The following is a 23,658-nucleotide window of genomic DNA, read 5'->3' as shown; positions in this document are numbered from 1 at the left end:
GTTATTTTGAAGCAAATTCATGACAAATCATTTGTGAATATTTTAGCATGTGTATCTGTAAGATAAGGCATCTTATAGAAAAATACCGTATCACAACTAAAAATAATTGACAATTCCTTAATTTCATGAAATAGTCATTGTTCAAATTTTCACTTGTCTCAAAAATGTCATTAACTTTTTTTTTTTTTACTGTTTGTTTGAATCAGGATCCAAATATAGTCCACAAGTCTTTTAATCTGTAGCAGTAGTTCTCAACTGGATAGGTTTTGTCCCCCACCAGAAGATACTTGGGAATATCTAGAAACACTTTTGGTGGCACCGGGGTTTGGGGCCGGTGGATGGAGAGGGGGGATTGCTGCTGGAGTCGAGTAGGTAGAGGGCAGGGATGCTGTTAAACATCCGTGCACAGCACGGCCCCCACGAGAAAGAATTACCCATCCCTAAGTGTCACTAGTGCTGCTTTTGGAAAACCCTCATCTACAGATTTTCCTCATGTCTCTTATTTTCCCCTTGCAATTTGTTTTTGGTCAGCAGTGCTCTTTTATCCTGCAAAGTTTTCCACTTTCTGGATTTTGCTTATTACATCCCTGCTGCATCTTTTAACATATTCTTCTCTTTCCTGTAAATTGGTAGTTGGATCTAGAGAAGCTTGATCAGATTCAGTTTTTTCCCTTCAAGAATATTTTATAGGGGTGCCTGGGTGGCTCAGTCCGTTAAGTGTCCAACTCCAGTTCGGCTCAGGTCATGATCTCGTGGTTCATGAGTTCAAGCCCTGCATTGGGCTCTGTCCTGACAGTGCGGAGCCTGCTTGGGATTCTCTCTCTGTCTCTCCCTCTGCCTGTCTCTCTTTCAAAATAAATAAATAAATAAATTTAAAGAATATTTTATAAGTGGGAGGTATAGTCTTCCATCAGGAAGCATAAAATGTTTGATTTCTCTTTTTGTCATGTTTACTGCCATTGACCAATGTCAGTATCCATTCATTTATTTATGAGTGGTTCCAAAATGATGATAATTTACTTACGTAATTCTTTTTTATTTACTAGTTAGAATACTTCCATAAAGAGAAGATTTTTCTTTTTTTTTTTTTCTTTTTTTTTTTTTTTAACGTTTATTTATTTTTGAGACAGAGAGAGACAGAGCATGAACGGGGGAGGGTCAGAGAGAGGGAGACACAGAATCTGAAACAGGCTCCAGGCTCTGAGCTGTCAGCACAGAGCCCGACGCGGGGCTTGAACTCATGGACCATGAGATCATGACCTGAGCCAAAGTCGGTGGCTTAACCGACTGAGCCACCCAGGCTCCCCAAGAGAAGATTTTTCTTTATCTACCCTTTGGTTACCTAGTGGTATAGTTTGTGTAGGAGAGGCGGAATTAACTGTTTCTTTCCCTTTATCACTAGTTTTGGAATTAATCGGCTTATTAGCATTCTTTATTGATTATTCGTTAAAGAATTATTTTAATGTATAACATTTATCAGCTTTAAGCGATATAGGGAGGTAAAAAGATGAATACAAGAAAGGGTTCATATCTCCTTTGACCACATACCCTGTAATTAAAAAAAACAAAACCAAAAAAATCTAGTGAGAAATTCAAGCAATATAGAAAGATGAGAAAATGAGAAGTGAAAATCTCTTGTCTCCTTCCTACAGTCCACTTCTCCAGCAGTAAACAACATTGACAGTTTTGAGTTACCATCCAAGAAGGCGGACGTCATACAGTACAGATGATTCTATACTGTGCTCTTTTTTTTTTTTTTTAATGTTTATTTATTTTTGAGAGAGGGAGAGTGAGAGAGTGTGAGACACAGAATCTGAAGCAGGCTCCAGGCTGTCAGCACAGAGCCTGATGTGGGGCTTGAACTTACGAACGGTGAGATCATGACCTGAGCCGAAGTTGGATGCTTAACCAACTGAGCCACCCAGGTGCCCCTGTACTGGCTCTTTTTCATTTATTAAAATATCCTGGAGGTTGAGGAGAGCTTTTTGTAACAGCATAACAGGTATTTCATTCTTCTTTAAATGGCTGCATAGAATTCCATTCTGTGAATTTCCCATAATTAACCTGGTTCTCTGATGATGGATTCTTCATCTGGTTTCTCTGTTTCTTTTCTTTCTTTTCTTCTTAGTACCTAACTGTGCTGTAGTATATGTTATTTTTGTATGTTTATCTTTATTCTTGACAAGCATTTGGGTAGCCTTAAGATAAGTTCCTAGTGTTACACATTTTGAAATTTTTTTTATCTGTAGCCATATTTTATTTAAAAAAAATTTTTTTAAGTTTATTTATTTAGAGAGAGAGAGAAAGAGAACGAGCTGGGGAAGGGCAGAGAAAGAGGGGGACAGAGGATCCAAAGCGGACTCTGCTCTGACAGCAGAGAGCCCTATGTAGGGCTCGAACCCACAAAATAACGGGACTGTGACCTGAGCCGAAGTCAGATGCTTAACTGCCTGAGCCAGCTGGGCGCCCGTGTAGTCATATTTTAAAATTTATGTTCTAAGGGGAATGTTGAGCACAACCAGGAAGCAGAAGGAACACTGATACTAAAATATAAGTTTGGTGAGCTTAACCCTACTAACTATGCAAATTTAACATACTAATTTACCAAGGCAGTAAGTTGCATTCATCAGCTAATTCTAATAAATCAAAATCAATATTAGAGAACATACAACGACATATCCAAATTGTATTGCATGATGGGGAGGGGGAATAAAACATTTTCAGAATGTTTTGTGAAGAAGTGCAGAACTTCTCTTCCTTTGTAATTTAGAAGTATAGTTTTCCTTGAGCTCAAAACATAGGCATTTCAAATATCTAATATTGATTCCCATTTATCAGTTAGCAATCATAACAGCCTGACATCATGTGCAGTAAATTATGACCTTGTTCAAGCTGGGAGAACCTATACCATTGTAGATAATTTGGTGGGTTTTTTTCTTTTTTTAATTTTTGTTCATGTTTGTTTATTTTGAGAGAGAGAGAGAGAGAGAGCGAGCGAGCATGAGCAGGGGAGGGGCAGAAAGAGAGGATCCTAAGCAGGCTCCATGCTGTCAGTGCTTAGCCCGTCATGGGGTTCCATCCCGTGAACTGTGAGATCATGACCTGAGCAGAGTCAAAGGCTTAACCAACTGAGCCACCCAAGTGCTCCAATTTGGTGTTTTTGTTTTTGTTTTTGTTTTTTTATGTGCACAAGCTGTTGTCAGATAAGCAGTCACTATTTGACAAAGAAATTGGGATAATGTCCACTGTGGTCCTTTTGATTTATATAGTGTTTTATGGATACTTTAGTATTAACAAATATAAAAAAGAAAATTAAATGGTCCTGGGGATCTGCTTGGAGGTCCTGGAGATATTCTTACTGCTCAGGAACTCCACAGACTATTTAAAAAACAATAGCAAAAAAACAAAAAACAAAAAAAACCCCAACAACTCCACATGAACAAAAGTCAGAACCGAGTGAGTTTGGATAGCGTCCTAATTTAGTAAGTGACAAAGTGTGGGACAAGGCACCCTGGAAGCAGAGGCTTTCTGGCCAGTTCCCATCAATGACGTCAGAAACTTTCTGTGGCCTTCTGGGGAGGCCACATCAGAGCCTTCTCCCCCCAGAAACTGCTTTGTGGGTTCATGGGTTTTTCCTCTTCTCTGTGAGCTCCCACACTGCCTCACCTATCACATCACACACACTATATTGGAGACATGTGGTCAGTCCTTTTTACTTCATTGCTTTCTGAAGGAATTGTGGGGTATAAATAGTTTCATCTGCAGATTAGAGGAATTTGAGTCTTTTTACTTAATTTAACTTGTCACAGATATGACTCATATTTCTCTCTTAGAGTCTTCCCTATTTCAGTACTTTTTTAAGGCTGATTTTTTGTGTGCCTGGTTCTTTGAGTCACTTTCTTTTTTTTGCTAGGCTGTCCTTATTTTCTGTATATCAAAGGATCAGATCCCATGGTTACTGGGAGAGCAGAGTCTCTTCTGTTTGACTCAGGGAATTCTTTCCCCAAACCTGCTTTTCCAACCATCCAAATGCCAGGTAGCCTGTGCTGGCCTCCGCTCCCGAATTTTCTTGTTCTTGCCTCTCCCTTTGTGGGCATCCAGCCTGTGGTGGGAGAGACCGGATCCCCTGATGTGAAATTCTTTTCGGTGTCCTCATTCCTTGAACCCCTTGTTCTAATTGTTCATCCACAGCCTTTCACACACATCTTTTTCTCAGAATCACCTTGTTGGGGCTGCTCGTCTCTTCGGGAGTGTTACCTGACCCAGGCAGCTTCTCTTACTTCCTGCCAGTCGCAGAGTGCTTGTTTCCAGCCTTAGTCCTGGCCCCAGGCCTGCTGCATGGTTCTTTCACCAGCTCCATGCTTGGAGAAGTTCTTTTGTTTCTCTGGACACAACAGAGGAAGACGATGGCACGGCTTTTTAGGACTTTAAGGTCAAGTGGCGTTAGGATATGGGTGACTTTTCTTCCCTTTCTGTCTCTTCCTCTCCACCACATCAGTGAGTTTTCGTCTTATTGATCACCATCACGGTTTCTGCTGTATCTGTGTACTGCAGTATTTATTTAACATTTTTCTTTAAAACAGCTTTAAATGGATTTTGGCTTTTTAAATTTAATTTCGTCCTGAACAAAGGTGTCTGTTAAATCGCATGTTTGCAGTACTCACTACATATTTGAATTTTTGTGAGAAAAGATGTATGTATTGAGATAAAGACTCTTTATCACAGAAAATGTGTATGTGTAAGATTGACAGAAGGGTGGTGGTGATTGATGACAGGGTAATTACAGACACGGGGAAAGAATACACATTTCCTAAATTTTTTTAAATGTTTATAGAGAGAGAGCATGAGCGGGACAGGGGCAGAGAGAGAGACACACACACACAGAATCCAAAGCAGGATCCAGGCTCTGAGCTGTCAACACAGACCCAGAAGTGGGGCTTGAATCTATGAACTCTGGAATCGTGACCTGAGCTGAAGTTGGACGCTTAACCGACCGAGCCACCCAGGTGGCCCCAAGAATACACATTTCTTTAAGGGAAGTAAAGGATAGAAGAAGAACTTAACCAAATGAGAATGGCTTCATACAGCAGGAGGCCCCGCGGCAGGACAAGCCGTCCTGGCCTTCAGTTCTCGTGAATGTGTCCTGTTGCCGATGTAACGCCATCTGGGAACTGGATCCCATCAGGTTGTCCAGCCTTTCTAACGATGGTGGTGGTGCTGGGTGGGGTTCTCTGGATTCCTCCCTGATTTAGCGGTGGCCTTGCCTGCCCAGCGAGTAAGAGTAACTGCTCTGAACCACAGCATATCCCTTAGCATTGAGAGCAAGACAGGGTGACTTGAAGATCAGCTGCTCAGATGTACCATCTTCCTAGGAGGCTCTCAAGCCACTTGATGCAGGTTTGCGTAACTACACTTTGGTAGACCCTGAGCTGGGTCAGTATAGAGTCACTGGAAGCTGTCTGCATACCCACTGGAAAGAAGGGATCTTTAAATGAGGACATGTAGCATATCTGTTTTGTCAGAACAACATGTATTCTTGAAATAAATGACATTTTTTCCTCTGTAGTGCTTTTTATTCTAGTCATTGTTTTTGAAGGGTCAGTGCGATACATCTTGTATTCAGTCATTTGTATGTGAGCCACAGTTGCCGAAGTTTGCTGTAGTATGGAGAGATCTCTTTTCAGATTTAGGAAATTTCTGGAAATGTAACTTTCCAGAAAGAAAAGGAAACTGCCAAAGTTATTGGGAATTATCTTTAGGTATATTAGATCCTATCCGTTGTCATCTGTTCAGGGACCTGGCTTCAATAATTGTACCCCTTACCCCATATTGTTTTTTCTCATTAGCAAGTAGTATATAACCTTCATTTTTTAAAAATGAAGAAAACATCCTTAACCTGACACTCCCCCTTCGTCTGCAGCCCCCATTTCTTTACTCCCTTTACAGCAAATTCATCAAAAGAAGTGTACATGTTCACTGTTTCCAATTTTGTTTTTGTTCTTTTTCTCTATTTCTTCTTTGCTACTTAAGGTCCCATTCTCTCTGAACCCAATCGGGCTTTCATCTTTACCACTCTGTGCCAATGGTCTTGTCAAAGTTGCTGGTGAGCTTCCCCTTCTGTGGCTTCCAGGGAATCCTTGTGCTGGGTTTTCTCCAGCAAGTCCTTCTTATCTTCCTGATCTTTTAACACTGGAGGATCCCAGGGTTTAGTCCTCAGTAGCTCTCTTTTTCTAGCATTTATCTCATCCGTGACTTCAGCTTTCATCCGTATGTGGATGATTCCTAAATTTTTATCTCCTTCAGAGACCTCTCCCCTGAGCTCTAGTCTTGAATATGTAGTTGCCAACTTTATGTCTCTACTCGGATGATTGTAGTAGTAGTCATCCCGCCCTCTAGTGTGTCCACAGTTGAACCCAGAGCTCCCTTCCCAGTCAGCCCTCTCCTCCTCCTGCTGCCTTCCCGGCCTCTGTCAATGGCAACACTCCTTCAGGGTGTTCAGGCCAGAATCGTTGGAGTCATCCTTATTTCTTCTCTTAGACTGTGTTTTAAATTCTCCAGCAGAACGCTGTTGGCTTACCTTCATGGTCTCATCCCTTCACATCGCTCCCCTTACATAAATTGAGGTTATTGCAGTAGCTTTCTAACTGGTCCCCTTCCTTCTGCTGCCATGGGAACCAGAGTGACACTTTTAAAATATAAGTCAGGTCTTGTGACTCTTCTGCTTGGAACTCTCCAGAGAGTCCCATCTCCCCCAGAGTAAAAGCCTTCTGTGCCTCTAAGAACACCATGTCCTCCACTGCTCCTGGCCAACAGCGTCCCTGCTTTCTTGTTTCTTACACAGGCTGACTTGCCTCAGGGCCCTTGCATTTGCTTTTACTTCAACTCAGAGCATTCTTTCCTCACATACCCCAGGGTCTGTTCCACACTTCCTCTAGGTTTTTTCTCATTGTCATCTTTTCAGCAAGGCCTTCCCTAACTATGGTAGTATAAGATAGAAAATCCCTTACCCTCTGGCACATTTTTTTCCTCTGCAGCACTTGACATCAGACATATACTGTATGGCTGCTTGTTTGTTTTTCTGTCTCCCCAAATAAAATGTAAGCTTCAGGAGTGTAGACACTTGATTTTCTTGATTTTTATCATTGTTACATTTCAGGTGTCCTGATAGTGCTTTGAATGAGTGAATGGCTGAGTCATAGAAGCCATTCTGGGTTCACTCTACGGTATGGAGTTTATCCCTTGATGAAGGAAAGAAGATGTCAAGTGTGTCTTTTACCCACGTACGGTGTTACGGCTGCTAAACTAACAAACCGGTGTTACCGCCTGCACCTCCACCTGCTTGTATTTCTTTTTCTTGCTCTCACCTCCCGTGCTGGACATTGCCCTCGAGGGGTCTCTTTGTGACTTAATCTCTTCTATCTAATCCCAGCTTCCTTTGTTTTCTTTTCTCATTCCTTGAGCCACCCCTCTCCCTAACCCCTTCTGTATGCTCCTTTTTCATCCCCCTTGTTCCCCCCTCCCCACGTAATTTAGTGTAGCACTTTCCTCTTAAACAAAAGTCTCTGGAAATTCCCTAGTCATCACCATGATTTCTTCTTTAATTTAAAAACAGTTCCTGGGGTGGGGTGCCTGGGTGGCTGAGTAGGTTAAGTATCCGGCTTCGGCACAGGTCATGATCTCACGGTTTGTGGGTTCGAGCCCCATGTCAGGCTCTTTGCTGACAGCTTGGAGCCTGGAGCCTGAGGCTTCAGATTCTGTGTCTCCCTCTCTCTCTCTGCCCTTTCCCTGTTCATACTCTGTCTCCCTCTCTTTCTGCCCCTCCCCTGCTCACACTCTGTCTCTCTCTCAAACATTAAAAAAAATAAAAAAATAAAATACAATAAAAATAGTTCCTGAAATGGTACTTTTTTCTGTGGAACCTCTCTTAGGATAGCTAAGATATTTTAATCCCTTTTGTCTAAAAGATTGCCCTCTTTCCATCTGCTCCATGTTTCGTTCTTCTGCATAATGGTCCAGTCTCATAAGAGATTCAGGGTAGCTGAGCCCAGAGCTGAGACTGCCCTCAGTGGTGGAACAAAATTTGTCTTGAAAATTCATCAACTTTATGTATGTCTCTGGAGCTGATATATAATATGCTGCTAGGAATGATTATTTTCCCTTCCGGAGAGCTGCCGAGGTCCAGTGATGGTTCTTCCCCTCCTACACAAATCAGTTGTGAATTTCTTCATCAAGTTGGACAAATTTTCTTTAATTTTTGTTCAGAAATATTACTTATTAATATTACTTAATATTACATATTAGTATATTGCATATTACTTAAGTAATTAATATTAGTTATTAGTATTACACATTAGTGTCTTTTACTTAATTTATACCTAGTTACTTATGATAACTTTATTATATTCTACATGTATACTTGTTCAGCATTTGTCCCCGAGAAAATGGAGGAATAATAGGGAGAAGGGGGAAGAACTCCATGAGTATTGAGATGAGCATACACGTACCAAGAATGAACAAGTAGGTGCGCACACTAGTGTGACTAGACTGGAATTTTGCATATGTAGCAGGCTCTGTAGGAGCACTACCCTTGTTTCCCCTGGCTCTCTGTGTTTCAGTCTATTTCTATTTGTCTTTATCTCCCTTTTTTTTTCTTAATTTTTTAAGTTTATTTCTTTTGGGACAGAGAGAGAGACAGCGCGCGCGCGAGAGCGCACCGGCGAGAGAGCGAATCCCAAGCAGGCTCCACACTGGTGGAGCCCTACACCGGGCTCAGACTCACAAACCATGAGATGATGGCCTGAGCTGAAATCAGGAGTCAGATGCTTAACCGACTGAGCCACCCAGGCGCCCCTCTGTCTTTATCTCTTGAAGACTTCTTGCTGAAAGCACTTGAGACTTGGCCCGAGGACTTTCTCCAGCTGTAGGAGCTCAGCACCTTGCATTTGAAATAGGCTGGAAATGCTGGGAAGTTAATGCCCGGAGGATAGCCGTCACCATTGTCTGTTGGGAGACTGGATAAATAACCTTGCTTTCTCTTCCTTTGGATGGGACCATGTCCCTACTACACAGTCTTCCAGCTGTCCCGAAAGGGGTGAATGCTCATTAGGGTTTGCACTGTGGCTTCTTCCTGTCCCACTTTTACACTCCTCTGCTAGTGCTGCCTGCGATCACTGCCATGTGAACATCTGCATTCAGGTTTGTGTATCAGGATCTGCTCTTGGGAGACTCCCACCCAAAGCCGTAGAAAATTATTAATGAGAAGAAGGGTCATAAATGAGAGATACTGGGTTTGAAAGTAGAGTTTGGATTCCCTTTATTAAATAGTAAATAACAGGGGCGCCTGGGTGACTCAGTCGGTTAAGCATCCAACTTCGACTCAGGTCATGATCTCACAGTTCATGAGTTGGAGCCCCGCACCGGGCTCTGTGCTGACAGCTCAGAGCCTGGAGCTTGCTTTGGATTCTGTGCCCCCCTCTCTTTCTGCCCCTCCCCTGCTCATTCTTTGTCTCTCAAAAATAAATAAACATTGAAGAAAAATTTATAAAAGATAAATAGTAACGGATTTTTTACCTGATGGTCATATTTGTGTATTAATGCCTGTATAATAAGTGTGCTTTCATTTACTTGTATCTGTGTGCAGATGCACTGGGAAAGTTACCTGCAAAGTACAACATGAAAGCCACTTACTTACCTCATTGAATAGTTTTCTGGTCCTGCTACCTTAAAAAGATGTCTTGTGTGATAAGATTTGACTTTGAAGTTGTTTGCTACTGTTTTAATTTATTTCTCCCTTTCTTTATCCTTTCTGAATCCCTTTTTCAAAATGCTAGAAATATTCTGTAGTGGTAAGTAACCTTTGGCATGGGTCCAGTTGCAATCAAGTGTTAACATTTCACAGATTAATTACCATATAAAAACTAGCAGCCATTTTGCTATCTTTGAGGAATGATGTGGTCTACTGGAATAAAATTTCCCTATAACTGAAGATTCTCCTTGTGAAATGTAGTTGAATGTCCTCAGAAAAGTTGCTCTGGAGATAAAATTCCTCATATGTCAATTATTTTTAGAAGGATTTTGGTGGGCATATTATGCTCTACTAGAGAATACTGCACTGTTGAATTTTGATGACTAAGCATCACGGACCTTGGTTTGCTGTGCCGCATGGGCTGCTGGCGTGTGTTGGACCGTTTGTGCACTAAATTGCCTCAGACCGGTGGTATTTATTGGTAGTGTTTCATCTCCTAACTTGCTATACTTTCCTGCTAGCTCTTACATTCTGCTCCTGTTTTACCGTGTTTTCTTAACTGGAGAGAAATGTAAGATTTCAAGTGGAATCAGACAACGGGTCTTCTTAAATTGCCCACTCTGTCATTGTGCTACACTTGTGACAGGATGAGCCCGGCCAGGAATGGAATCAAGCTGTGCCGAGGGATTTGGCAGTTACCGTTTCAATAGGTCTGGCAGGAAAGGTTAGAATTTGTAAAGTGTGCTCGTGACGCTGGATAGTAGCTTGGAATGCAGAAGCTCTGCCTGGTGAATGAGGGTAGTGCTGGCTCACAGGTAGTCTGACCCAGAGGACACGCAGACGGCTGGGGTGGCGATAGGCTGTATCTTGCCTCTGAGGCAGTCTTATTTGACCATGGAATCGTTTTGTGAGGAACCTTACCTCCTGTGGGACGGTTAAGACATGCTCTTTTGGAGACTGCTGTATGTGCAGTCTTCACTTAGCAAGGTTCTGATAACGCACAGATTTCAGTTACCACGTGAAGGAGAACTGTTATTTTACCTCCCCGGTATGCTGACACCTGTCTTCGGGCTTGTCACCACATGGGTGCAAGAGAGCTGGCGAAGGTCTTCTTAAGAGCATCCAAAGCAGGAGGGAAGGAAGGGGTCAAAAGCAGTCTTTCTGTCACGTGGCCTTCTCTTTTATGAAGGGAGAAAAACCTGTCCCTGAAGTGCTCTACCATACCTGCCTCTCCATCTTACCATCGTCTTGACGAACAACTGTGAATAAGGTACTGCCCTGGCCTCCCTGCCAGGATTTTACATCCGCAGTTCCTCAGATACCATTGCTGAGGATTGCGCTGAGCTGGCTGCAGAAGAACCACCTGGGGAACTTGTTAACAATAAAGGTTATTGGGCCCCACCCATTAACTTTTCCCTGTAGATCTAAGGTGGGGCTCAAGAATATGTTTTTCGTTTTAAAAATAAGCAATGCGCGGGCGCCTGGGTAGCTTAGTCGGTGAAGCATCCAACTCATGTCATGATCTCGCAGTTTGAGCCCCGCATCAGGCTCTGTGCTGAGAGCTCAGAGCTTGGAGCCTGCTTCAGATTGTGTCTCTCTCTCTCTCTCTCTGTCTCTCTCTCTCTCTCTCTCTCTCTGCCCCACCTCTGTCTCTCAAAAATGGATAAAAACGTTAAAGAATTAAAAATAAGCAATGCACGGCACAAAAGATTTAGAAAGTTATATGGTAAAAAGCAATTCTCTCTTTCCATTCTGCATCCATTCTGATTTCTTTCCCAGAGGCAATCACTTGTACCAACTTTTTGCATATTGTTACAGACTTATACTCTGCACGCATTTGCAAACATGCATGTGTGGTTGGTTGGCCGGGTGGGGGCATATTATACAAATCTGCACCTGGCTTTTGTTTCTTTCCAGCATATCTTAAAGATCTTTTTCTCCGTCTCTCCCCACAGAGCTGCCTCATTCTTTTGAAAGGCTGCCTCCTAGCAGCTTATAAAAACCCTACGGGGGATTCTATTGTACAGCCAGGTTTGGGAGCCACAGATAGTCTGAATGTTAAAGGAGGTTAGGAAAAGTTTTCTTGAGATGTTAATGCTTTAAATCTTGCATTCCACAGCAAGGGACTAGACTCAGCAAACATTTTGTGTACTTCTAGATTCAGGTTGCTTTAGAACAAGTTTTTACATAATGTTTACTTGATATGGTTATTAGGTAAAATTTGTCAGTCAAAAATATACTAAGGCAGTAGTATTATATGTATTATATATATAATATATAAGGCATTATAATATGTATATAAAATATATAAGGCATTATATACTGATACGCATACTGATAACATACTTTTAAATTCCTTCCTTTATTAACTTAAGAAAATTGCCAAGCAAACCTTTATGAAATTGCTAATGTTTATCCTTTATTGACATGGCAAGTTTTTTTCTCCCCCCTGAATAATTTACAAAGTTCTTACATGTTCACATCATATTTGCTTTGGGATGGCGTTTATTCGCTGTTTCACTGGTTACAAATAGAAGTGCAGTATAGTCTAGCTCCATGAAATAGCAGATCCTCAAATAGCGGATCCGCTGGGCGTTGTCTGCATTATAGCTTCCCTTAGTCTCTGCAGACATACCTTATACAGAGCCAGACAGGCAGAAAGTAGTTCGCCAAAGAGAAGCAAGACTATTAGCCCAAGAGGTCGAATGGCTAGTGGAATGACCACAGGCTGGTGAAAGGCAAATATGTTTCGCTGTTTGGGTATTTCGGAAATCTTAAACACCTTTTCTTTCTTTAGAACATTCTAATAGAAATTATTACCTTCGTGAGAGAACAGTTTATTTGTAAAGATCCATTTCACCCATTTACCATTTACATTGCCTGCTCGGTACTTAGATGTCAGGCAGTGACAGGCAGAAGGAACATGTTTTTGGCACTCAAGAAGCAAACAGTACAGTGTGTCAGCATTTAAAATGTATTCGATGTGTTCGATAGGTTTCACAAATTTACCTTGGAACAAATTTTGTTAGAAGCTTGTTAACAGAATGTCCGGCTTTTAAGGGGTGCGTTTTGTACCAGCGAGCACACCTGTTGGTTCTTCAACCTCCCCTTATTTTTCTCTCATGTTCTTTGTTCTGTTCTTCAGTAACATAGATGTTTTCATCAGCTGGTTGGAAATAAGTTGGGAAGCCCTGGAACAGTTGGAAGCATAAGCCAGCTGTTTGAGGTAGAAAAAGTGTCTCATTTTCTGAGATTATTATGAACTGAAGGAATTTGGTTCATAGTATGCACTTCATTCAAAACCCTCGTTAAATATAGTTAAGCACATAATATGCCAATAAATAGCTTTAATATGTCAAAAATAAAATCTCCCCAGCAGTTGAAATATGCCATACTTGACTTATAAAGAAAAGCACTTAATTTTATGAAAATAGCTTTACATGTCAGCAAGAAAATAATAGAAGTTGGGCTTTTTCTGAACCACAGATTTAATCATAAATTACCATTTTGAATTTCATATGTGCAAATTATAAATTTTTACTTTAGCTGATATCTGGTAATAATCTCAGGGTTAACACACTGCACAAAATGTAATTTAAAAATGAAAGTGCCTGGGGCACCTGGGTGGCTCAGTCGGTTGAGCATCAGACTGTTGATTTCGGCTCAGGTCATGATCCCAGAGTTGTGGGATTGAGCCCCCCATTGGGCTCCGCATGGAGTGTGGAGCCTGTGTAAGATTCTCTCTCTCCCTCTAAAAGAAAGAGAGAAAGAGAGAGAAAGAGAGAGAGAGAAAGAAAGAAAGAACGGAGAGAGAGAGAGAGAGAGAGAGAAAGAAAGAAAGAAAGAAAGAAAGAAAGAAAGAAAGAAAGAAAGAAAATGCCTATTGGCATCCTTGTACTTTTAGTAAGAATGTCAGCCTATTAAGCCAATACTAGTTAGCAAAATAAAGTTTTTGGACCAGCAAAACTAATGTTCTACAGTTTCATTCTAAGCATTTTATGTATATTAATTTTATTATTAGCTCTATGAGGGAAACAAGTATCATTATCTCCATCTTTACAAATAAGACAAAAACAGGCAGAGTCAGTTGCTCAAAGTCGCACAACTACTCAAGTGGAGTAGCCAGGATTCTAATATAGGCTGACTGAGTCCAGTCAATGCAACCATCAAAATCAATCAGAAATTGAAAACAAAGTATCTCCCCTCACCCCCTTAAAGAATGGCCATTTGAATAGCTAAGTGTTCTCTGAAGAGACATCGGGAAGAAAAAATATTAAGCCAAGTTTCCTGCTTACGCTCAAACCTCATAAATAAACCCAAAGGTATACTAGCTATGACCGCTCTGATAGAAATGTAATAATATTAATGGCTCCCATTTATTACTTAAAATATTTACAGTGCCATTGCTTACTATTTGCCAAGCCCTGTGCCTTACAAATGTGTTTACACACATTGTTGTATTTGATCCTAGGGGAACTCCTGCCCAGAGAGATTAAGAAACTTGCTCAGAGTCAAAACTACTGGAGCTAAAATCAAACCAAGCCTTTCTAATTCCAAAATCCGTGCATCTCACTGAAGCTAGTCCACACTTGTTTATCTTGTGGCAAGGACCTAGGCCGGGTAGATATTGCCTGGCTTATCGCTGTCCCATGAGCCCACTGACCTCAGAGCTAGAATCTAAAAGGAAATATGAAGGCGGGTTATAAACTATCTTCTATGTTCCTGGAGGTCATTCACTTCAAAGGCTACTTCCCAGCCTCTTTGATGATAGTGTGGGGCTTTGGAGGTCGTAGTCGAGTAGTTTGGTGCTTTGGGTGAGAAGGTGGAGTTTTGATACACAGGTTAAAACTTTTGTAAGGAAGGAAAATTTTAAATGAATGAATTTCTTTACTAGAGCCTTCTATCATCCAAGAAAGGATGAAAAATCTACTAATTCATATGTTGAAAGATCTTTCCCTTTTTTACCAACTGTTTGATGCCTTTAGTTATTGTACCAAATTCTTAAAAAAAATTAAAGCTGGATGGACTTTTTTTTTTTTTTTTTTTTTTAAGTAGGCTCCATGTCCAGTGTGGGGCCCAATGTGGTGCTTGAACTCAGAACCCTGAGATCGAGACCTGAGCTGAGATCAAGAGTCGGGCACTTAACCCACCAAGCCACCCAGGCAGACACCCCAAGCTGAATAAACTTAAACAAAAGTTGCTTATAACTTTAACACAACGTATTAGTTTTCAGATAGGTGTTCTGCATAGTTAATAATCAGTAGAAATTTGCTGGGATCATGGTGGTGTGGGGACACTGTGCTTAGCCAGGAGAAATCTTGAGCTCAACTCAGGAAATAGAGTATGTAAAATAGCTCAATATCAAAGTGTGAAAATGTAGCAATAAAATGTTGAAGGACTTTCTGTGGGGCGATCCAGTGAAGTTTCACCGAGAAGTTGGAATTTGAGTTGAGTCTTTGAAGACTAAGTAGTGTGGATTGCTTGGTGAAGAATGGAGAGAGAATTTGAAGCAAGAGGAATAATATCTAATGAAGTCCACAGGACAGTAAGATCTTAAAGAATTTGGCCACCCACCCTTCCAACCACAAGAGTAGAGAATATAAATGGGAGCATTATCTAAGAGGAAAAAAGAGAATGCGTGGCAGATCCTACGGAATTCTGGTTAGTCATTAATTCAATTCTGTTCTTGTCAAGGGTCCAAAAAAAAAAAAAAAAAAAGCCAGCTAAGCAACAATTTCAGAAGATTAAGACAATAGAAAGTGCTAAAGTTGTCACTGTCCCACTCACCAAATGGCAATAGGGCTGTTCTTCTATAGATGGAAGCTATTCAGCAAAGGTCAGATTGTCACCCCTATAGAAAACCACCCCCAACACATACACACACTAGTCTAATAAACATTTAACGTTTTGCTGTTAGGAAAAAGCGATTTGTATATGAAGGAAAGTTTTATAAGAGAAATAAATGGAGAGACTAAAGGGTTGACAGTGATTCTTACAAAATTTGCTTTCAGAATTCTGCATTTTGTGTGTCCTACTCTATTTGCTTTTAACATACCTGTTAAAGCTGTAGTGATTCTAGAATTCTCTTAATGTAGGGTAAGAAGTGGGAAAAGTTATCCCTCCTCTGGGAAAGAAACTGAAATGTATGTAGTAGTTCCTTTTACTGCCCTTCATAGATCTGAAATAACCTTCTTGGTTTGGGAACATTTAATTAAAAAAAAATTTTTTTTTAATGTTTGTTTATTTTTGAGAGAGAGAGAGAGCAGTGCAAGCAGGGGAGGGGCAGGGAGAGAGGGAGACACAGAATCCGAAGCAGGCTCCAGGCTCTGAGCTGTCAGCACAGAGCCTGACATGGGGCGTAAACTCACAAACTATGAGATCATGTATGACCTGAGCTGGAGTCAGATGCTTAACGAACTGAGCCACCCTGGTGCCCTGGGAACACTTAATTTTTTGTGTTTAATTTGATTTTTTAAAATGATATTTTATATGATTAAAGAGATTTAAATAATTTATCAACTTACTGCTTTAGTAAAAAAAATAGTGTACCAAATTTACTATAAAGTTCTGAAATTAAAAAATTTTTTTTAAATTTTATTTATATTTATTTATTTTTTTGACAGAGCTCATAATTTACTGGAAATATGGCCTGAGAAACCATTACAATCCAAATTGGTAAAAGGTATATTCTGAACTTTATAACAGAAGCTATAGAAAGGAACGAGAAAACCTAACTCGGTTGTCAGCTGTGATTGGAGTCAGGCAGGCAGTGATGGTCCACAAAGTGGTGATTTCTGAACCAAGTTTGAAGCACAGGTAGGAGTTAGTAGATCAGACACATAGTGGACGAGAGTATAGCTTCACCTCATGCAGACATTTAGCTTGCTTGATAATCATGAGGGCACATAAGGTAGTGAGAGGTTCTTCAGTAAAATGCCATTTATAATGTTTTGGTTTATTTTTAGTTTTTATCTTGATAAAAACTTAAAATTCTTAGACTCTGAGAAAAAAAAATTTTTAAATGTTTATTTTTGAGAGAGAGAGACACATGTGAATGGGGGAGGGGCAGAGAGAGAGAGAGAGGGAGACACAGAATCCAAAGCAGGCTCCAGGTTCTGAGCTGTCAGCACAGAGCCCAACGCAGGGCTCGAACTCAGGAACCGCGAGATCATGACCTGAGCTAAAGTCAGACGCTTAACCGACTGAGCCACCCAGGCACTCCAGGTTCTGAAATTTTAAAATGAATGTTGGTGAAAATGTTTTGCTAGTTGATGAGAATTGTCAAAACCTGAAAACATCACTGACATTTTAGTGTAAGAGATTATATTGGGGAGGGGGGTGAAGAGTAGAAGCTGGAGAGAGGAACTAGGGATCTTTGGGGATTATTAGCTAAGTTTTGCCTAAAGGGTCCTAAATTAGTTCAAATGGCCCTATCTTCTTCCCTAAGCCTTGTGGGAGTCACCCTTATTTATGTATCTTAGCTATCGATAGATGAGTTTGTGTTATATGTTGAGTTAGATTTTCCAGGACATTATTTTCTTACTTAATTTGGTGTAACCGTCACTATTTAAGAGGAATGTGGCCATAGTCGAGGTATGACCTGACAAATCTGAGTTTCTGGAAGTGTCAAGTTGGCTTCTGTACCTTTGAGTTTCTGCTCTGGTTGGAGTGTAGCCTCTACTGCTGGCACCTCACGAACCTCCCTTTCGAGGCTTGGTTTGGAGCTCTGACTGGATACAGAGAGAGCTCTCCCCCATCTCGCTTGCTTCTGTGCTGCATCTCAGCACGCTGCCACTGCCCGTAGCACTGTCGGAGAATCTGCTTCCTTGGATGTTTCAAGCTCTAAACGTTCCGCTACTTGAGCATAACCTCTGCCCCTCGCGGATCGCTTGCTCACGGCCTCCGCTGAGGCGCATAGGACCACACTGAGCCGCCTCAGACCATCTGACCATTTTTTCGCTTTCACTGCCTTTTCCCGTCTTCCTGCCCCTTTTGTCCAGCTCACACTGCAGCGTCCATCATTATGTTAACTTCCTTGGAAATACCCTCACCTCTCTTTCTGGTCTTTGTCCACAAAACCCCAGCTCTGGACAGACCCACTCTCCTTCTTTGGGCCTGTGTTGAACACTGCCGAAAAAACATCGCACACGTGGGCAGAAGTGGTTTTACTTGGAATTTGTGGTCACAGACCTCAGGTGGACTCTCAACACTGCCTGGCAGTGTGACTGTGTTTCTTGGTCTTTCCTTCTTCAGGTCGGCAATTTTATACTTTCTTCCCTAGCTCCTCACGCCTCACGCCTTTCTTTTCTCACGCTCTCCACACTCAGCTGATTATCTCACACCAGACTAAGCTGAGAAAACCGAAGCCTTCAGGCTGTAGTGTGATGTCCAATTTATCAATTTTTTCCTTTGTTCCGTGTGCGTGTGGGGCTGGATTCAAGGCATGAAGATTTACTCCTCTGCTTTATTTGAAGAGTTTTATAGTTTTAATTTTACATTTAGGTGTATGATCCATTGGAGTTAATTTTGGTATACGTATATGGTGAGGTCCCAATGCATTCTTTTGCGTATTTGTTCATTTCAGGAGCATTTGTTGAAAAGACTATTCTTTCCCCATTGAATGGTTTTGTCACTGTCGTCGAAAATTAGTTGATCCTAAAAGTAAGGCTTTATTTCTGGGTTCTCAAGCCTGTTACATTGATCTGTTGGTCTGTCCTTATGCTCCTACCACACAGTCTTGATTGCTGTAGTTTTATATGTAAGTTTTGAAATTTGGAAGTTTGGATCCTGCATCCAATGAATTTTAACCTTTTCTTTGGGTTATAGAAACCTTTTTGGGTATAAGAAACCGTGGGCCCAGGACATGATACATAAATACGTAGAAAATTTTACATAGGGTTTATTTTATTGAAGTGGAAATTTATAGTCTTTCAGTTAAAAAAAAAAAAAAAAGCTTTATAGGGACACCTGGGTAGCTCAGTCGCTTGAGGGTTTGACTCTTGATTTTGGCTTGGGTCATTGTCCCAGGGCGGTGGAATCAAGCCCTGCGCCGGGCTCTGTGCTGAGTGTGGAACCTGCTTAAGATTGTCTCTCCCTCCCTCTTTCCCTCTCCCCTGCTCACACACTCTCTCTCTTTAAACAAAAAAAAAAACAAAAAAAAAGCTTTTTAAACAATTAGCATATTCACCTTTTGCTTTCTGTGGAAATAAAGGAAATAAATTTAAATTGGACCAAAAAAAAAATAAAGCAATTTTCAGTCTGCTCAAAAGTAAATTGCACTTACCTGATTAAGGTACATGGATTGAGTGTTTGAATGGCCTTGTCATGTTATTTATTTATTATTTTTTTTAATTTGTGTTTTTGAGAAAGAGAGAGACAGAGCGGAAGTAGGGGAGGGACAGAGACAGAGGGAGACACAGAATCTGAAGCAGGCTCCAGGCTCTGAGCTGTCAGCAAAGAGCCCGACATGGGGCTTGAACTCACGGTGAGATCATGACCTGAGCCTCAGTCGGATGCTCAACCGACTGAGCCACCTAGGCGCCCCCGTCATGTTATTTTTGACAGCCGGTTTTAACTTTTTTGTCTTGATTGCAGCGAGCTCTACTCAGAGTCTCAATGACTTTATGGTAGCAGATGTACTGGATGGAGTTCACACATGAAAGTAGGCTTGTTTGCGGATATTCAGAGATCTCTAAGATTTTTTTTGATATTTTGCTATGGTCGTTAGATTGCTACATTTCAGAGTTTTTGTTGCTTAATTTTTTTACGTGGTTGTAAAAATAAGATAGAATTTTATCCTTAAAACGTTTTAATTATGGGGGCATCTATGTGGTGTTTTATTTCATTGTTTAGCTTTATATTGTTTGTATATGGAAATGTGATTGCTTTTTATGTCCTGATAACACATCTAGCAACCTTCTTATTGATTCTTATCGTTTATGTATAGGTTCTTTTGAGTTTTCTGCATATGTAACCGTAGCATTTGCAAATGGTAGCTTTTTTTTCTTTTCTGATTCTTAAACCTTTTAACCTTATTTTATTACACCAGCTAATATTCACTAGAACTGGTAAGCCCAGACATTCGTCTTTTGTTCTTAATCTCGGACCAATTTCATGTTATTTGCATAGAATTTTTTAGAAGTATCCTTTAACAGATTATGGAAGTATCCTTCTAGTCTTGATTTTCTTTGAGGTTTTGTTTGCTTTTTAATCATAAGTAAATGTTGAATTTTGTTGAGAACTTGTCTTGCATTTTTTTTAAATGGTCATACGTTTTTTCTTTTAATCTGTTTAATGTAGCACATTTCACTGATTAAAATATTTAGTGTTAAAACCACCTTGCATTCCTGAGATAGGCCAAACTTGGTATTTGTATGTTTTCTCATAAATGAGAGTGGTTTGTAATTTTCCTTTCTTGTATCATCCTAACTTTTAGTATCAAGTTATGCTATCCTAAGATGAGGTAGGGAGTAAGGCTTTTTGTCCTACCCTCTGGTGCAAGTTTTTTTTTTTTTTTTTAATTTATTTATTTTGGGGGGTGCCTGGATGGCTCAGTTGGTTAAGTGTGGGACTCTTGATTTCGGCTCAGATCATGATCTCATGGTTGGTGAGATCAAGCCCCGTATAGGGCTCTGCACTAGCATGGTGGAGTCTGCTTGGGATTCTCTCTCCCTTCCCCTCTCCACCCCATTTCTCCCCCTCCCTCTCCCCCACTCCCTCTCCCTCTCCCTCTCTCTCCCCCTCTCTCTGCCCCTCGCCTACTGTCACACACTCTCTCAAAATAAATAAAATAAAACAACAAAAAAAGTTTGTTTGGGGCGCCTGGGTGACTCAGTTGATTAAGTGCCCGACTTTGGCTCAGGTCATGATCTTGAGGTTCTTGAGTTCAATCCCCACATTGGGCTCTGTGCTGACAGCTCGGAGCCTGGAGCTTGCTTTGGATTCTGTGTGTGGCTCTCTTTCTGCCCCTCCCCCCCCCCCCCTCTCTCTCTCTCTCTCTCTCTCTCTCTCAAAAATAAATAAACATTAAAAAAAATTAAAAAACAAGTTTGAGAGCAAGACAGTATGTGGGTGCACATGCGTGGGAGGAGCAGAGAGAGAGAGGGAGAGAAAATCCCCAGCAGGCTTGCACTGTCAATGCAGAGCCCTATGCGGGGCTTGATCTCACCAACCCTGAGATCATGATCTGAGCTGAAATCAAGAAGCCAGTGCTTAACTGACTAAGCAACCCAGATGCTCCTCTAGTGCAAGAATTATTTACTCTTTGAGTATTTGATAGAATTTGCTTGTGAGGCCATCTGGGACTGGGATTTTTTTTTTTTTTTTTTTTTTTTTTTTTTTTTTTTTTGGTGGGACAATTTTAAAAATTACTAAGTAACAGTTACAGGACTATTCAAATATTCTATTTCCTTGTGATTCAGGTTTGTCTGTCTTACCTATATTTTCTAGTCTCTCAGCATAAAGTTGTTCATAATACTCTCTTTTACCTTTAATGTCTATAAGAATCTAGTTTCTACCTCTTTTCATTCCCAGTATTGGTTATTCGTGTCACCTGTTTTTCTTAAACTTGCTAGAGGTTTTCCCAGTTTTGTCTTTTCAAAGAATTTTTGGCTCCGATGCTCTGTTGCATGGTTTGTTTTCTGTGTCATCAATTTTGCTTTTTTATTCTTTCTATTTATGTTTTAAGGCTTATTTTGCTATTCTTTTTGTAACTTCTTCAGGTGGATGCTTATTAGTGTATTGATTTCAGCCTTTTCTAATGCATGCACTTAAAACTGTATATTTCTGGGGCACTTGGGTGGCTCAGTCGGTTGAGCATCCAACTTCGGCTCAGGTCATGATCTTGCAGTCCGTGAGTTCGAGCCCCGCGTCAGGCTCTGTGCTGACTGCTCAGAGCCTGGAGCCTGTTTCGGATTCTGTGTCTCCCTCTCTCTCTGACCCTCCCCCATTCACGCTCTGTCTCTCTCTGTCTCAAAAATAAATACACATTAAAAAAAAATTAAAAAGAAATAAAAACACTTTACTTTGTAAGGGATATTTAAAAAAAAAACTGTGTATTCTGTTTATAAATTCTGCATCCCACAAGTTTCGTTATGTAGCATTTTCGTTAGTGCTCACTTCCAGATAATTTCAGTGTTTCGTTATCTGTTGACTTACGGGTTACTTAGCAGTTTATTTCTTAATTTCTAAGCACATGAAGATTTTCCATTTAGCTTTCTGTCATTGATTTCTAGCTTAATTGAACTGTAGCTAGAGAGTTCCTAATTTCAGACCTTCAGAATTTGACTGTGGTCCAGTGTATGGTAGCTTGTTACCAATGGTCCATGTATGCTTGAAGGAATGTGTGTCCTGGAGAGGTTGGGTAGAGTATTCCATAAATGTCCATTAGTTCATGGTTTTTTTTTTTAATCCTGCAGTTCAAATCTTGTATATTTAGATTCTTGTTTGACCTGCTTATTCCATCAGATACTGACAGAGGTGTCAAAATCTCCCAGTACAGTTAGTTGTTCCTGTTATTGTCCTCCTGGGGAACTGAAAGTTTTAGGCTTTATCGCATATTTTTTACTTTAGATTTTGTGTTGCTTAATTTTAATATAGTGTACTTTCTTTTGATTACTATTTTCATGGTGTTTATGTGTCCATCCTATTACTTTCAATCTTTCTGTATTCCTGTTTTATGTATGTCTCCTGTAACTAGGGAAGTCCAGCCAGGTAATCTGTAGCTTTTAATTGGAACAGGTTAATCCATTTTCATATAATGTAATGACAGAGGTCATATATTTTAATTTATACCTCCATCTTATTTTGCTGTCTCTATTTCTTTTCCTCTTTTTCTTCCCCCTCCTGTTTTTGAATTGATTTTTTAAAAATAAATTCTTATAAATTCTATTTCTGCTTCGGTACTAGTGTGGAAGCTATACTTTCTTTAAAAAAAAATTTTTTTTAATCTTTATTTATTTTGAGAGAGAGACAGAGTGTGAGCAGGGGAGGAGCTGAGGGGAGGGAGACACAGAAGCCAAAGCAGGCTCCAGGCCCTGAGCTGTCAGCACAGAGCCCGACGTGGGGCTCAAACTCACAAACTGCAAAATCATGACCTGAGCCGAAATCACTTAACCCACTGAGCCACCCAGGGGCCCCTGGAAGCTATACTTTCTATTTCCGTTCCTTTAGTCATCTCTCAAGAAATTCTAATAGGCATTCTCAACTTAAGGTGATGTTAATCATCACCTTTCCTGTCCTTCCAGGGTAAGTGCCTGAAGAGCCTGTAACTCCTTTTGTCCTTTCCTTACTCAAGTGCTGTTGTTATGTGTTTTAGTTCTCTCTATATTTTTAAATCTCACATGACATTATTTTCGGTAGTGAGTCTCCATGTAAATTTACCCATATATTTATTACATTTTTTAGCTTTTCACTTTTTTCTTGCATCCAGACCTCTCTGTGGTCATCTCCCATTTTCCAGAAGTATGTCCTTTGCATTTCCTGTGCTGTGGGTTAGCTGGAGGTGAACTCTCAGGTTTTGGTTCACTACAAATCATTCTCCCCCCTCCTTCTTGAAACATATTTTTAACTGACTACTAAGTGCTAGGTTAATAGAATGCTAGGATATAGGAGGGAGGGAAGAGGAAGAGAAGAGAAAGAGAGCATGAGAGCTCTCTAGTCTCTTCTAAGGACACTGATCCTGTTGCATCAAAGCCCCACCCTTATGACCCCATTCAGTCTTTATTACTTCTTAGAGGCCCTGTCTCCAAATACAGCCACGTGGAGGGGTTAAAGCTTTGGCATGTGAACTTTGGGGGGACACAAACATTGAATCCACACTAGGTGACATTTACATAATGGTTGAGCTCTTATGGCTTATAATTATATTATTTCTGATGTCTCTGCTGTTAATAGTGAATCATTTCCCATGTATT

At 40.6% G+C, this 23,658-nt stretch overlaps 1 protein-coding gene across 4 annotated transcripts in view; it reads left to right on the top strand.

Moving 5' to 3' along the window:
- Positions 1-23,658, top strand: part of KDM7A (lysine demethylase 7A) — a 77,595-nt gene that overhangs the window by 11,481 nt on the left and 42,456 nt on the right. Inside the window, exon 1 of one of the 4 annotated variants that reach the window (XM_042926405.1) lies at positions 16,371-16,561. The exons of the other annotated variants lie outside the window; for them this stretch is intronic. Coding sequence (XP_042782339.1) covers positions 16,518-16,561 — 44 coding nt within the window. The 5' untranslated portion in view covers positions 16,371-16,517. Of the gene's footprint in view, positions 1-16,370; positions 16,562-23,658 lie in introns of those variants that run through there. 4 annotated transcript variants of the gene reach the window in all.

Source organism: Panthera leo, chromosome A2 (genome assembly GCF_018350215.1).
Source record: "Panthera leo isolate Ple1 chromosome A2, P.leo_Ple1_pat1.1, whole genome shotgun sequence".
Lineage (NCBI taxonomy): Eukaryota > Metazoa > Chordata > Mammalia > Carnivora > Felidae > Panthera > Panthera leo.
This window is presented reverse-complemented; position numbering and strand designations above follow the sequence as displayed.